We start from the raw sequence: 14640 nt of genomic DNA on the forward strand, positions 1-14640 counted from the left end.
TGAGCAGGGAGCCCGATGTGGGACTTGATCCCAGGATCCTGGATCATGACCTGAGCGGAAGGCAAGCACTTAACCATCTGAGCCAAACAGGTGCCCGCAGCTTGTTTTCTAAATAAGAGATCTGCTCACTGTTAGTGAGTTTTTGAAAAATCATATGTGCTTTTTGTTGCTACTGTGAATAGAAACGTTTTTTTTTTTTTTTAAGATTTTATTTATTTATTTGACAGAGAGAGAAATCACAAGTAGATGGAGAGGCAGGCAGAGAGAGAGAGGGAAGCAGGCTCCCTGCTGAGCAGAGAGCCCCCAGGACCCTGAGATCATGACCTGAGCCGAAGGCAGCGGCTTAACCCACTGAGCCACCCAGGTGCCCCTAGAAACGTTTTCTTAATTTTATTTTTAATTGTTCTTTTAAAGTATAAAAATACAATTGACTTTTGTGTGTTAAACTCTTATCCTGCAACTTTGCTGAACTCGTTTATTAGTTCCAGTTGTTTTTAGTGGATTTCTCAGGATTTATTATGCACGAAATTATGTCATATGGGCCTAGAGATAGTTATTTCTTCCTTCCCAATCTGGATGCCTTTTATTTTATTTTCTTAATTGATCATTCTGGCTAGAATCTCCAGTAAAGTATTGAATACAAGTAGCCGCCTTCTGGCTTAAAGATGGGGTGTTAGGTTATTGCTTTGCAACTGCTTACCTTAAAAATCAAACAGTCCTGGGGCACCTGCGTGGCTCTGTCGCTTAAGCATCTGACTCTCGGTTTTGGCTCAGGTCACGATCCTGGGGTCAGGACATCCAGCCCAGACCACTGCATGCAGAATCTGCCTAAGTATTGCTCTCTCCCTCTCTCCCTCTGCCCCTCCCCTGGCTCATGCACGTGAGCGCCCTCTCTATCTCTAAAATAAAATAAATAGGGACGCCTGGGTGGCTCAGTTGGTTGGACGACTGCCTTCGGCTCAGGTCATGATCCCAGAGTCCTGGGATCGAGTCCCGCATCGGGCTCCCAGCTCCACGGGGAGTCTGCTTCTCTCTCTGACCTTCTCCTTGCTCATGTTCTCTCTCACTGTCTCTCTCTCAAATAAATAAATAAAATCTTTATTTAAAAAAAATAAAATAAATAAAATATTTAAAAAAGAAAGAAGTTTCACGCGGATGAAAAACTGAAATACAAAAGGCAAATCTATAAAGCTTTCAGATGATGGGAAAATATATTCAGAGCTTCTTTTTTTTCTAAGATTTTATTTATTTATTTGACAGAGATTACAAGTAGGCAGAGAAGCAGGCAGAGAGAGGGGGAAGCAGGCTATCTGTCGAGCAGAAAGCCCGATGCGGGGCTCGATCCCAGGACCCTGAGATCATGACCCAAGCCGAAGGCAGAGGCTTTAACCCACTGAGCAACCCAGGCGCCCCTATTCACAGCTTTCTGTGGGGAAGAATTTCTTGAGGCACAATAAGCACTAATTATAAAGGAAAAGATTGACAAAGTCAACTCTATTAAAATTAAGAACATTATAAAAACACCATGAAGATACCAGACGAGCCAAAATTCAAACACTTATGACGTGAAATGCTGGCAAGCGTGTGAGCCATGGGAGCTCCCATTCATAACTGCTGAGACTGCAAAATGGTGCAGTCACTCTGAAGCCAGGTTGGCAGTTTTCTAGAAAACTAAACATATGGGGCGCCTGGGTGGCTCAGTGGGTTGAGCGCTGCCTTCGGCTCAGGCCCTGATCTCAGGGTCCTGGGATTGAGCCCCGCATCAGGCTCTCTGCTCAGCGGGGAGCCTGCTTCCCTCTCTCTCTCTCTGCCTGCCTCTCTGTCTACTTGTGATCTCACTCTGTCAAATAAATAAATAAAATATTTAAAAAAAAAAAAAAGAAAACTAAACATGTGACCCAGCAGCCATGCATTTCGGTGTTTATTTAAATGAGTTCAAAATGTATGTACACAGGGACGCCTGGGTGGCTCAGTGGGTTAAGCCACTGTCTTCGGCTCGGGTCATGATCCCAGGGTCCTGGGATCGAGCCCCAAGTCAGGCTCTCTGCTCAGCAGGGAGCCTGCTTCCTCCTCTCTCTCTGCCTGCCTCTCTGCCTGCTTGTCATCTCTCTTTGTCAAATAAATAAATAAAATCTTTAAAAAAAAATGTATGTACACAAAAATGTGCACCTGTGTATCTGTAGCAGCATTACTCATAACTTCCCAACTCGGAAGCAACTGAACGTCCTTCCGCAGGTGTCTGGATGAACAGTGTGACCGTATCCCTGCAATGGGACACTATTCAGTAATTACATGTGTGAGCTACCAAGCCGCAAAAAAGACACGGAGGAAAGGTAAATGCCTATTACTCGATGAAAGAAGCCTATCAGAAAAGGTTACGTGACATTCCAGGAAAGGCAAAGCTATGGGGACAGCTAAAAAAAAAAAAAAAAAGACAATCAGTAATTGTAATTGTTAGGGGCTGGGGGAGTAGGAGGGGTGTGGGCAGGTTTTTAAGGTCACAGAACAATTCTATGTGACACTACAATGGCAGATAGATGTCATTACACGTTTGTCAAATCCAGAATGTACAACACCAAGAGTGAACCCTAGTGAAAACCGTGGACTTTGGCAAACAATATTGTCAGTGTAGCTTCACTGGTCGTAACAATGTAGCACATGGCCCAGGTGGGATGTCCATAGTGAGTGCGGCTGTGCACCTCTGGGTGCAAAGGGTGTATGGGTTACTCCATACTTTCTGCTTAATTTTACTGTGAATTTGAAATTTCTCTCAAAAAACAGAATCCACTCAAAAACACACACAAACCATGAAGAAAGAAAAAAGACAAAATCACAGAATGGGAAAGAATGTTTCCAGCACCCAAAACCTATTCAGGTCTAGGGTCTTATTTCCAGAAGTCGGTGAGTAAAGTACCAATAACTCCGTGGTACGGCAGACAAATACTTGAGGTTTCTCTTCTCCAGAGAAATCCAAACAGCCAAGAAACACATGCAGAGGGGCTCGGCTTCAGGACCGATCACAGAAATGCAAGCCAAGCCACACCAAAAATCCCAAAGTTTGGGGAGCCTGTTCTGACTCTTGCTCTCAGATCAGGCAATGATCTCAGGGTTGTGGGACAGAGCCCCACATCGCGCTCTGTGCTCAGTAGGGGGTCTCCTTGAGGTTCTCTTTCCCTCTCCCCCCACCCCAACTCTCCCTCTCTCTCTCAAAATAAATAAATAAAATCCTGAGAAAAATTCTGAAGTCCGAAAATTCCAACTATTAGTGAGAATGTGGACCAAGCAAATTCATGTACGGCTAGTTAGACTCTCAACTGACAAAACCCACCTTTGGTAAATAGTTTGGAATCATCAAGAAAGTGAAAAATCAACCTACAAAATGGAAGGAAATGTTGAGAAATCATATATTTCAGAAAGGTCTTTTTAAAAAGATTTTATTTACTTTTGTCAGAGAGCTCAAGCAAGGGGACCAGCAGGCCAAGGGAGAGTCAGGCTCCCAGCTGAACAAGGAGCCCGATGTGGGACTCCATCCCAGAACTCTGGGATCGTGACCTGAGCCAAAGGCAGACACTTAACCAACTGAGCCACCCAGGCGTCCCAAGGGTCTTTTTTTTTTTTTTTTTTTTTAAGATTTTATTTATTTGGCAGAGAGAGAGAGGAGGAACAGGCTCCCCGCCAAGCAGATAGCCCAATGCGGGGCTCAATCCCAGGACCCTGGGATCATGACCCGAGCCGAGCCGAAGGCAGAGGCTTAACCACTGAGCCACCAAGGCGCCCCAGGCTACTCCATTCTAAACTTCAGATTTTCCAACTCTGGCTGTGGGGGGAAGACCCTGAAGGCAAAGCATCCCTTGGTGGGAACCACAACTGCTCCCTGACCATTAGGACCTCCGTGAGCCAGCAAGACCCTGACTACCCGGTGACTGACCCCAAGACAATGACCAATTTGACTTTCACTGTGCACCGTTACCCCAGGTTTTCTGTATATACACCTGGAAGCATTTGCACACTTTGGAGTCAGTCTTTGGGACCCTAGTCTCCTGTATTTGTGGCATTGGCATCACTGAAACAATCCATTTCCTGCTTCAGCACCACTCATTCCTGCGCCTGGTCTGCTTGGGACTCCCCCAGTCAGGTGCCCTTGCAACCCCACACCCTGGCTACAACCCCTAGGGCTTCGGCTCCCTCCTCGCCCTCGCTCCCTCTCTGTCTCCCTTCCTGTCCCAGAGTCCTCACCGGAGGAGGAGCCTGCTGCCAGGTTGTGGGCAGTCCCATGTTCACGGCCAAGGAGCTGATGTCTTCGGCCAGCTGCCATGAAGACCCAAGGGCTGCCAACAGTGACCTGGTGAGCTTAGATGTGGATCCTCCTAAGTGTGCGTTGTTTCAGTGCTAAATTCTGAGTTATTTTGCTGTGCAGCGGTAAATACCCAAGTCCAAGACCAAGGAGGGAGGAGGTGTGAGTGGTCTGACCCTCACTGGTCTGGGACCCCGGGGCTCTTATGATCCATGCAGCTGTCCCTTCCCTCAGAGGCCAGGGCTGGGACTGTGTCTGGGATCTCTCCCAGCCCTCTTCCCGGAACCCCCTGCCTTTCAAGACTTGGCCCATTGGGTTTCAGTGTCGGGGTGTCAGTCTGTCTGAGGAGGACTGACAGTGTAGTGTGGCATTAGGATGAGCACAAACTTGGACTTCTGGAACATTCCTGGGAAAGTGCTGGTGGTCTTGGTACAATGTTCTTGGAGAGACCCTGCCCCACAGGGTGGAAGGGGAGGTGGCAGGAGAACCAGATTCCAATCCTGCCCCTGCCACCTGTGACTGTCAGCGTCCCCTTGCCATCCTGGTAAGAACTGAGTTCTCCCAGCAGCCCTCTGTTTGTTTCGTTTAGAGAGAGAGCCAGCAGGGGAGGGCAGAAGTCAGGGGAGAAAGAGAATTCAAGCACACGGAGCACTGAGCACAGAGCCCAACTTGGGGTTTGATCCCATGACCCCAAAGACTGAATGGAGCCAAAACCAAGAATTGGACACTTAACTGACTGAGCCACCCATGGGCCCCTCTCCCAGCGGTTTTTAAACTTTGGATAAACATGCAAGTTTCTGTCACCTGTAACAGGAAGTGGTGGGCCCCAGGGTTCGCCACTGTCCGTGCCCATCACCTGCCAGACTGCAGCCAGGAGGGGCTCTCGGGGCTGGTTGTGACTCATTTCCAGATGGGTCACTGTTAGGGACGTCTGCTTTAGTTCCATGTGATCAGAAAAACATACTCTGTGTCCCTTCAATTCTTTTCAGTTTATCAAGAGCTGTTTTGTGGCCCAGCATTGATCTAGTTCAGGGAACCTGAAAAGAACGTCCACTTGGTGGAGTCCGATGCAGTCCTCTGTAAACACCGTGAATTCTGGGCCCCTGACTGCGGGGCGGAAATACTCCGTCTTTCCTGGTTTTTTCCTCTACCATGTTTCATCAATGGCAGAGAGAGGGCCCTCAAGTCCCCTCTCCCCACGTGCAAATGCCTATTTCGTGGTTTCATTCTGCCCATTTTTACTTCATGTAGATGGAAGCTCTCTTAAGAGGCGTGTGCACACATTTCTTCCCTTACGAAGGGAATTTTTCACTACTAGAAAATATTTTTGCCTCTGCTTGATCATAATCTCTATTTTGAAGTCTACCTTATCTGGTAAAGATAGAGACACTCGAGTTCCTCACGCTCACTATCAGGTGATTTATCTCTGTCCATCCACTTACTGGTTTTTTTTTTTTAAGATTTTATTTATTTGGCAGATCACAAGTAGGCAGAGAGGCAGGCAGAGAGAGAGAGGGGGAAGCAGGCTCCATGCTGAGCAGAGAGCCCGACGCTGGGGGGGCGGGGGGAGGGTTCCGATCCCAGGACCCTGAGATCATGATCCAAGCCAAAGGCAGAGGCTCAACCCCCTGACCCACCCAGGTCCACCGATCCACTTACTTTTTTTTTTTTTTTTTTTTTAAAGATTTTATTTATTTATTTGACAGAGAGAGATTACAAGTAGGCAGAGAGGCAGGCAGAGAGAGAGAGGAGGAAGCAGGTTCCCCGCTGAGCAGAGAGCCCGATGCGGGACTCGATCCCAGAACCCTGAGATCATGGCCTGAGCCAAAGGCAGCAGCTTAACCCACTGAGCCACGCAGGCGCCCCCGATCCACTTACTTTTAACGCATCCATATCTTTAAGGTTGAACCGAATCATTTCTAGATTGTCTGGTCTTGCTTTATTTAAAATTCACTTCGACAATATCAGCTTTTTTATTTTTTTAAAGATTTATTTATTGGGGCAGCTGGGTGGCTCAGTGGGTTAAGCCTCTGCCTTCAGCTCAGGTCACGATCTCAGGGTCCTGGGATCGAGCCCCGCATTGGGCTCTCCCCTCAGTGGGGAGCCTGCTTCCCCCTCTCCCTCTGCCTGCCTCTCTGCCTACTTGTGATCTCTGTCTCTCTGTCAAATAAATAAATAAAATCTTTTTTTTTTAAAGGGATCTTTTTTTTAATGGGGATCTTTTTAAAAAAGATTTTATTTATTTGTTTTTTGAGAGAGAGAGAGAGAGAGTGCCCGGGGCTGGAGGGGCAGAGGGAGAGGAGCGAAGGCAAGCAGACTTTGCACTGAGTGCGGAGCCTGACTGGGCATCGGGGGGGGGGTTTCCATGACCCTGAGATCATGACCTGAGCCAAAACGGAGAGTGGGGAACTCAACCAACTGTGCCACCCAGGTGCTCCTCTACCTTTTTTTTTTTTTTTTTTTTGTGAAGTACACTGAGCACATGTTACATTGGTTTCAAGTGGACGACGTCCTGACTGGACAGTCTGATACATGATTCTGTGCTCTCCGTGACGTGTGCAGTCGCGTCTGTCAGCACACGTCACAGTATCATCCATGGCATTCCCTATGCGGCACTTTTCATCTCCATGACTTCTTTATTTTATAACTGGACGTTCGTACCTCTTTGTTCCCTCGATTTCCCCCATCCCTCTACTAACCTCCCTGCCCGCAGCCACCAGTTCATTCTGGGTATTTAAGAATCTGTCGTTTGGGCTCTTTCTTCTTTGTTGGTTCATTTATTTCTTAAATCCCACATATAAGTGAAATCCTTTAGCAATTGTTTTTTCCTGCCTTATTTCACTTTGCATTTTATCCTCTAGGTCTGTTCATGTTGTCTCAAATGGCAAGATCTCATTTATTTTTATGGCTGAATAATATTGCATTCTCTACAAAAACCCTCTCTTCTTTATCCATTCATCGTTGTTGTTGTCGTTGTTTAATAAGCTGTACACCCAACGTGGGGCTCAAACTCACTAACCCTGAGATCAAACATGGCACATTCCTCCAGCTGAACCAGCTCCATGCCCCCACTTTGTTTATTTGTAAAGGATGTTTTTGCGAGATATTGAATTGTGGGTTAACAAGAGTATATTTCTCCCCAGGACTTTGAAGATGACATTCTAGAATCTTCTGGCCTCCATTTCTCTGACTTCTGAGAAGTTAGAAATCATTCAAACTCTTGTTCCTTTGAATGTCATTTTTCTCTGACTGCTTTCAACACTTTCTGCTCAAGTCTGCCTTCCAGTTGTTGTGCCTGGGTGTGGTTTTCTTTCTTTCTTTTCTTTTTTTTTTTTTTTTAAAGATTTTATTTATTTATCTGACAGAGAGATCACAAGTAGGCAGAGCAGCAGGCAAAGAGGGGGGCAACAGGGTCCCCACCAAGCAGAGAGCCCGATGCGGGGCTTGATCCCAGGACCCTGAGATCATGACCTGAGCCAAAGGCAGAGGCTTAGCCCACTGAGCCACCCAGGTGCCCCTGGGTGTGGTTTTCTTTGTAGGGATTCTTCCTGTGGTCACTGAACTGTTTGACCTGTTGAGTAATGTCTTTCACCAAATCTGACAATTTTGGGCTCCTAACTTTTCACATTTTTTTTTCTGCCTCCTTCTCTCTTTCCAGTCTTCTTGGGATTCCTATTTTATTTTTTGTTTATTTTTTTTTTTTAAAGATTTTTATTTATTTATTTGACAGAGAACACAAGTAGGCAGACAGGCAGGCAGAGAGAGAGAGAGAGAGAAGCAGGCTCTGCACTGAGTAGAGAGCCCGATGCGGGGCTCGATCCCAGGACCCTGGAATCATGACCTGGGCCGAAGGCAGAGGCTTTAACCTGCTGAGCCACCCAGGCGCCCCAAGGGATTCCTATTTTATTTTATTTATTTATTTTTTTTAAAAAGATTTTATTTATTTATTTATTTATTTGACAAACAGAGATCACAAGTAGGCAGAGAGGCAGGCAGATAAGAGAGGAGGAAGCAGGCTTCCTGCTTGAGCAGAGAGCCCGATGCGGGACTCGATTCCAGGACCCTGGAATCATAACCGGAGCCGAAGGCAGAGGCTTTAACCCACTGAGCCACCCAGGTGCCCCTCCTATTTTATTTTTTCAAGACTTATTTATTTGAGAGGGGGAGGGACAGAGGGGGAGGGAGGGAGGAAGTCAAAGAGATAGTCAGGCGCCCCAGGACTCCAATTCTGGATGTCAGACCTCTGTTTGTCCCTGACGGAAGAGCCAGGAAGAATAGACTCCTTCCCCTAGGACAGGCCCCAAATAGCCTGTCCAGCATCTGAGAGCCCCGGCTGACTGGTCAGGGCTGCCAGTGAGAGCCTTTGAACCAGAGGAAAACTCTTGGGTCCCCTGCTCTAGCGTGTCTTCTGCCCCTGTCACCCTTTCACCTACCTCTTAGAAGGGGACCAGGAGTTTGCTCTGGTCACCATGCTCCAGTGCATTTGGATCTCATCCCAGGCTCACTGGTGGTGAAGAGCCCGAGGGCACTGCTTGTACCCTTCATCTTCCGGTTCGTGAGTGCCCAACACCCAGAACAGGAAGCATTTGTTTGCCCAGATAAAATGTGCATAAAGAAGAACCACACACTGGGGTGCCTGTGGGGCTCAGTGGGTTGAGCCTCTGCCTTTGGCTCAGGTCATGATCTCAGGGTCCTGGGATCGAGCCCTGCATCGGGCTCTCTGCTCAGCAGGGAGCCTACATCTCCCTCTCTCTCTGCCTGCCTCTCTGCCTACTTGTGAACTCTGTCTGTCAAATAAATAAATAAAATCTCTCTTTTTTTTTTTAAAGGGCTCGATCCCAGGACCCTGAGATCATGACCTGAGCCGAAGGCAGAGGCTCAACCCACTGAGCCCCCCAGGCACCCCAATAAATAAAATCTTAAAAAAAAAAGAACAAGAACCACACAATGAACTTAAAGGGGAAAAATATGCTAACCTTTATTTATATGTGATTCTAAGAATATGTACTTCCTACTTCTTTGGTTGGAAAATGACCTTTTCTTTATGACATGATAATAATAATAGTTGGACTTTAAAAAAAACAACAATTTTATTTTTGTAAAATAAAGATTCAAAAGTTTTACATTGCTTCCAAAACTTTTGGGTAAAACATTGCTATGAAATGCAAATTTGGGGGGATCCTGGCCCAGTTTATGCCAACAAGTTGATGCACAGGGACAAAGAGGGAGACAAAGGCTTGCATCCCCCCACCCCAGCCATGAGATCACAGAAGGTGTGACCCAGCCCCTTCATACGGGAAGCCCGCAGAACGGTGTTGGGACAGGAGGCCGTGAGCCCACAGAGCAGGGGGCTCCTTCTGACCTGGGGTCTTCACAGGGACTCCCGCACAAGAGGCACTTGGTGGAGGAGCCCATGTGAGTTAGGGTTAAGACAGGCAGGTTGGAAGAGAGCAGCCAGGGTGTCTGAAGACCTGAAGCATTCCACAGTTTGTGGAGGGCTGAGCACCCGTCTCTGGCTAGAAGGGGAGCCGTGGGAGTGGAGACCAGATGTTAGCTGGGCCCAGGGTGGCCGCACCACTAGCCTAGAAGAACCAGGGAGAGAGCGTGAGAGGGAGAGAAGGGTGGGGGGGCAGAAGTGGGAGCGGGCAGGGAGTCAGAGCTGGCAGTGAGGCAGGCAGGAGGGGAGGGTGATGGGAGGGAGCTTGCTGCATATTTTCCTCTTCTACCTGAGGTCTTAGAGACCTCGTGCTGCATTTCCTCCTCTGATTAGCTGAATAAAATTGGATTATAGTTTTATTTTCTTTTTTAACTTTTGAAATTTTTATGCAAACCAAACACAAGTGGCCAGACATGGTTTGCGTGTGGGGAAAATATCTCTCCTGTCCACTGCTCCATCTTCCCCTCCGTGTGAGTGGACAGCAGTCCCTCGGTCTACACCCACCGAGCCGGTGACAGGGCCTGAAAACATTTTGGTTCAGAAATGGGATGGATCCATGTTTTGTTTTGTTTTGTTTTTAAAGATTTTATTTATTTGACAGAGAGAAATTACAAGTACACTGAGAGGCAGGCAGAGAGAGAGAGAGAAGGAAGCAGGCTCCCTGCTGAGCAGAGAGCCCGATGCGGGACTCGATCCCAGGACCCTGAGATCATGACCTGAGCTGAAGGCAGCAGCTTAACCCACTGAGCCACCCAGGCGCCCGGGGATGGATCCATGTTATCCGGCAGCGGCATCTCTCCACTCTGTCGATAACCCTGCAGGATTATCGTCTAGAAGCTGTGCAGAAATTTACAGTACACATCCTGATTTCTTTGTAGAGTTCCCAGGTTTTTGCAAGGACACAGGCTCTGGGCCCATTCCCTGTGTGTCTGTCCCCAGGCTCCTGGGTTTGTTTGATTTTAATGTTGCCACAGAGACCTTCAAAAGGCTGAGGCAGTTTGCATTCCCAGGGGCACAGTGTGGGGCACCTGTTCCCTGCCTCTAGAGAGGGCTGCCTGCCTGAGTCTGACTGAGGTTTTTTTTGTGTTAAAACACACAAGCACTAGAATTTTCACCTGCGACCGAGCAGGGGGGGTTCATGCCGGCCTCTGGTGTCTTCCAGCCCATTCTCTTGTGATTGCTGTGAGTGGCCTGAGTCTGTTTTCCTTTTGGGTTGTGTTGGTTTCAGTGTGTAAATTTCTTTTCTATCTTAGATAGAACAACCCGTTATCATACACACAGCACATGTATTCTCCCATTTGTCTTTTGACTTGGTGACTTCTTTAGAGATTTTATTTATTTGACACAGAGAGAGTGAGAGAGAGCACAAGCAGGGGGGCAGCAGGCAGAGGGCTACCCAACAGTAGGCTCCCCGCTGAGCCAGCGAGGCTGGAGATCCCAGAACCCGGAGATCATGACCTGAGCTGGAGACAGATGCTTAACGACAGAGCCACCCAGGCGCCCTACGAAACGTTTTTTAAAATGTAGTCAAATGAGTACTTTTTCCCTCATGATTCTCCATCCCTTCATTCCAAGTCTCTTTCTAGTATTTCTCTCATTTTATTCTCAACAGTCGACCACTCCTCTGGTTGGAATTCATTGATCTGTGTGCGGTGGAAGGCAGGAGGCTCTGCAGACAGGGCCTTCCTGGTGGGGCCTCTTCCTGTGTTCCCACTGAGGCTCTGCCAGGTGGGCCCTCAGCATCTTCCCGCCACCAGTGCTCTTGCACTTAGCACAGGTCTACCAACCTCAGCCCAGGGCACGAGTCCATCTACGAGTTCACCAGCCCCCAGACACAGCCATGGTATGGAGTGTGTCTGCCACCTCCTCTCCTACCTGTTGGGGAGCTTGGGGGCACAGGAAGCCGCCCTGGAGTGACACAAGGGAAGCCCCAGAGTGAGGCAGGCGAGTGGGGGACCTGAGCTCAGCCCAGAGTAGGAAGAGCTTTCCAGTGCCCAGTGCTGACCATAGCTGCTGCCCAAGCACGATTCAGACTCAGCATAGAGCACCAACATCCAAGCTCAGCAAAACCCCACAACTGACCTCGGTCCCTTTAAACTGAGAATGGCCAACAGCCCAGGGAGTACCCTGCCATCAGGGGTGAGGAGGCCCCAGCCTAGGTCCCCACGAAACAGAGGAGCTCTTCAGTGGCTTCACGTCTTGGCCTTCCTCCTGCCTGGGCCTCCAGTCTCCACCCTTCTGCAGCTTTTAGTGGTATTGGTCTGGCTGGGTCAAGTGTCTCCCCCTTCCTTTCTGTAAACTCTCAACAGACAACCCCAATCCCCTGTCCCAAGAGGCACAATATTCAAAAAAGACACCCACAGGTAAAATCCTTCCTTCCAATCCTAAGCCAACAGGGCTCCCTCCCATGGAGTCAATCAGCATAACCAGCTGCTAGATGCTTCCAAGTCACCCTATGCCTCTGGCGCAGGCAAATGCAATTTTCAGTGGCTCAGTCGGTTAAGTGCCCGACTTTTGATTTGGGCTCAGGTCATGACCTCAGTGCCATGAGATGGAGCCCCTGGGCTGCTTACATGACTCATTCCCCCTCCCTCTGCCCCTCCCCTTCTCTAAAAAATTTTTTTCTCTGAAAATGGTACCTTTCTATACATCTTGTTCTTCCCTTTCCTTTTTTCAGCCAAGGCTTCCATCTGGCAGACCGTTCTCAACTGGCCATAGGGCTTCCTGGTTTACCGCCGCACTGTGTCGGTGTTTGAATCACGGTATGAATGTCCGTGATTCGAATGCGCCATTGCCTAATGACCAACATCTGGACATATGCTGTACCGTCCCGCAATCTCACTTCTATGAGCATCTCTACAGAGGGGGACAGAGCAAAGCCCTTGTCGCTCTGGGAGCTGAGTCCAGAGGCTTCCAGATGCTCTAACACTACTCAGCAAATACAGGAATGTCTGTGGGTCCACAGTCTAACCCTTCCAGCGTGATCAAACTTTTGACCTTTGCAGATCTGTTAGGTATAAGGAAAAAAGACGTCAAGGCGCTTTTTAGTTTGGGGAGGTCAGAGACTGTTCCTGTTCATTTGCACATCCTTTAAGGGAGTCTCCTTGAATTTACTGAAGAGTGGGTATTTTGTTATTGATTTGTAGGGGCTCTTCATTATTAAACTTATAATTTTTTTTTTTTAAGATTTTACTTATTTGTCAGAGAGACTGAGAGAGAAAGCACACATGCAAGCACAAGCAGGGGGAGTGGCAGGCAGGAGAAATGGGGAGGGCGGGAGGTTCTTGCTCAGCAGGGAGCCGCATGTGGGATTTGATTCCAGGATCCTAGGATCAAGACCTGGGCCGAAGGCAGATGCTTAACTCACTGAGCCACCCAGGTGTCCTGTTATCAGTCCTAAACTGCTATCAATCTTGGTTATTAAACAAATAAATAAAACATTTACAATCTTTAAACAAATAAAATCTTTAAAAGACTGAAAATAAACTATTATTAATCCTATTAGGACTGGCCCTTTGTGGTAGACTATGCAAGCATGTTCTCCTCTGTCCATGGATTGTTTCTCCACCTTGCAGGTGGTGGTCTGGCTCTGGAGGAAGCTTCTATTTCACCTGGTTGAATTTCCGTGTCTCTTCTAGTTGGCTGGGCTTGGGGTCCTATTGAGAAACACCTTTGCTTCCCCCAAGAATCTGAAAAATTTCCCCCAGGTTTTCGTCTTTTTTTAAAGGGGGAAATCCCTAGCCCGTTTGGAATCTAACCCGATGGGAAGGGTGAGGGATGAGTCCCACTCACTGAGGCAAATTGCCACCTTATAGAGCACGAAATTCCCACACGGACATGGAGCCTTTCCATTTTTCCACGAAAGTGTGTTCTTTGCACACACTCGTAGCAGTTTCGTGGTGTGGAGGCCTGGCCTGGGGAGCCCAGCTGTGAGGGGCTGGAGGCACACGGTCAAGGCTAAGGCCCACGCTGGCAAGGCGGAGGTGCGCCCAGGACTCGACGGCTGCTGGGCGCGCGTCTCCCCAGCGTCCTCAGCACCCGGCTCGGAGGCCTTCATCACGCGTGCCCGGCGCACACTCGGGGAACCCAGACGCTCAACTCTTGTGCAACCCAGCAACTGTAGGAAGCTCTTGGGGGCGATCCGGGCACCGCCTGCCGCCTCAGATCTACAGTGGGTTCCAACTCTCGCCCCGACTCTTTCCCTTCTGAATCCTTGATTCCCGCGCCAGCCCGCCGCCCCCTCTCCGTACCCCCTCCGTCCCACGCTCCCGCGCGCACCGCTGGGTCCCGCGCCAGCCCTCTGCCCTCGTGCACCGTGGTCCCCCGCTAGCCCGCAGCCCCCCGGTGCCCGCTCTGTCCCACGTCCACCGCGCGCCCCGCTGGGTCCCGCGCCAGCCCGCCGCTCCCTCCCCGTGCCCCCTCCGTCCCACGCCGCCGCGCGCACCGCTGGGACCCGCGCCAGCCCTCTGCCCTCGTGCGCCGTGGTCCCCCGCCAGCCTGCAGTCCCCCAGTGCCCGTTCGTCCCACGTCCCCCGCGCGCCCCGCTGGGTCCCGCGCCAGCCCGCCGCGCCCCGACCCTCTCGGTTCCAAGTCCCTCGTGCGCGCTGCGTGACCCTCCATCCTGTCCCGCCCTGCCTCCCACAGCAGCGCGCGCGGCGGTGAGTCTGCCTTCCCTCTCAGCCCGCGCGACCTCCCTCTGACCCATTTTCCTCGCGCTCCCCCTGTGTCCCCAAGTCTCCTTCGGCCCGCTTCGGCCCCCGCTAGCCTCCTCCTTCCCACCCCAGTGCGCGAGTCCCGCTCGGGCCCCGGCTCCCGGCGGGGCGGGGCCTCGCAGGCGGAAGTGCCCGGGGCGCCGGCGGCTGGGACCGGCCGGGACGATGGGAGCCCGGGGCAGAGGCGGCAGCTGCGG

The 14640-nt window shown here is 49.8% G+C and overlaps 1 protein-coding gene and 1 long non-coding RNA gene across 3 annotated transcripts; one reads left to right on the forward strand and one right to left on the reverse strand.

Annotated features, from left to right (window-relative positions):
- The first annotated feature begins 48 nt into the window (after positions 1 to 48).
- On the forward strand, positions 49 to 4954 carry LOC116580865. Its single transcript, XR_004281812.1, has 3 exons — positions 49 to 90; positions 2236 to 2333; positions 4228 to 4954. It is a non-coding gene; the product is annotated as an uncharacterized LOC116580865 (long non-coding RNA).
- A 4434-nt stretch (positions 4955 to 9388) lies between these two features.
- Positions 9389 to 14636, reverse strand: LOC116580849 (collagen alpha-1(I) chain-like). Of its 2 annotated transcripts, XR_004281809.1 has the most exons (3): positions 13524 to 14636; positions 11271 to 11374; positions 9389 to 9876 (listed from the first exon to the last, which is right to left on the reverse strand). XR_004281809.1 is itself a non-coding variant. In XM_032327642.1 (2 exons), exons 1-2 carry the CDS (start codon positions 14434 to 14436, stop codon positions 9872 to 9874), a joined length of 918 nt encoding a protein of 305 aa, XP_032183533.1. In that variant the 5' UTR covers positions 14437 to 14636; the 3' UTR covers positions 9389 to 9871. The 2 variants fall into 2 exon arrangements, 1 of the variants encoding a protein (XP_032183533.1); XM_032327642.1 differs by lacking the exon at positions 11271 to 11374.
- Positions 14637 to 14640: the final 4 nt, after the last annotated feature.

This window comes from Mustela erminea, chromosome 20 (assembly GCF_009829155.1).
Source record: "Mustela erminea isolate mMusErm1 chromosome 20, mMusErm1.Pri, whole genome shotgun sequence".
In the NCBI taxonomy this organism is placed as follows: domain Eukaryota; kingdom Metazoa; phylum Chordata; class Mammalia; order Carnivora; family Mustelidae; genus Mustela; species Mustela erminea.

Bases quoted from the DNA above. Each gene is read 5' to 3' on its own strand.
- LOC116580849 (XM_032327642.1), bottom strand. From the start codon at position 14,436: ATGGGTCAGAGGGAGGTCGCGCGGGCTGAGAGGGAAGGCAGACTCACC.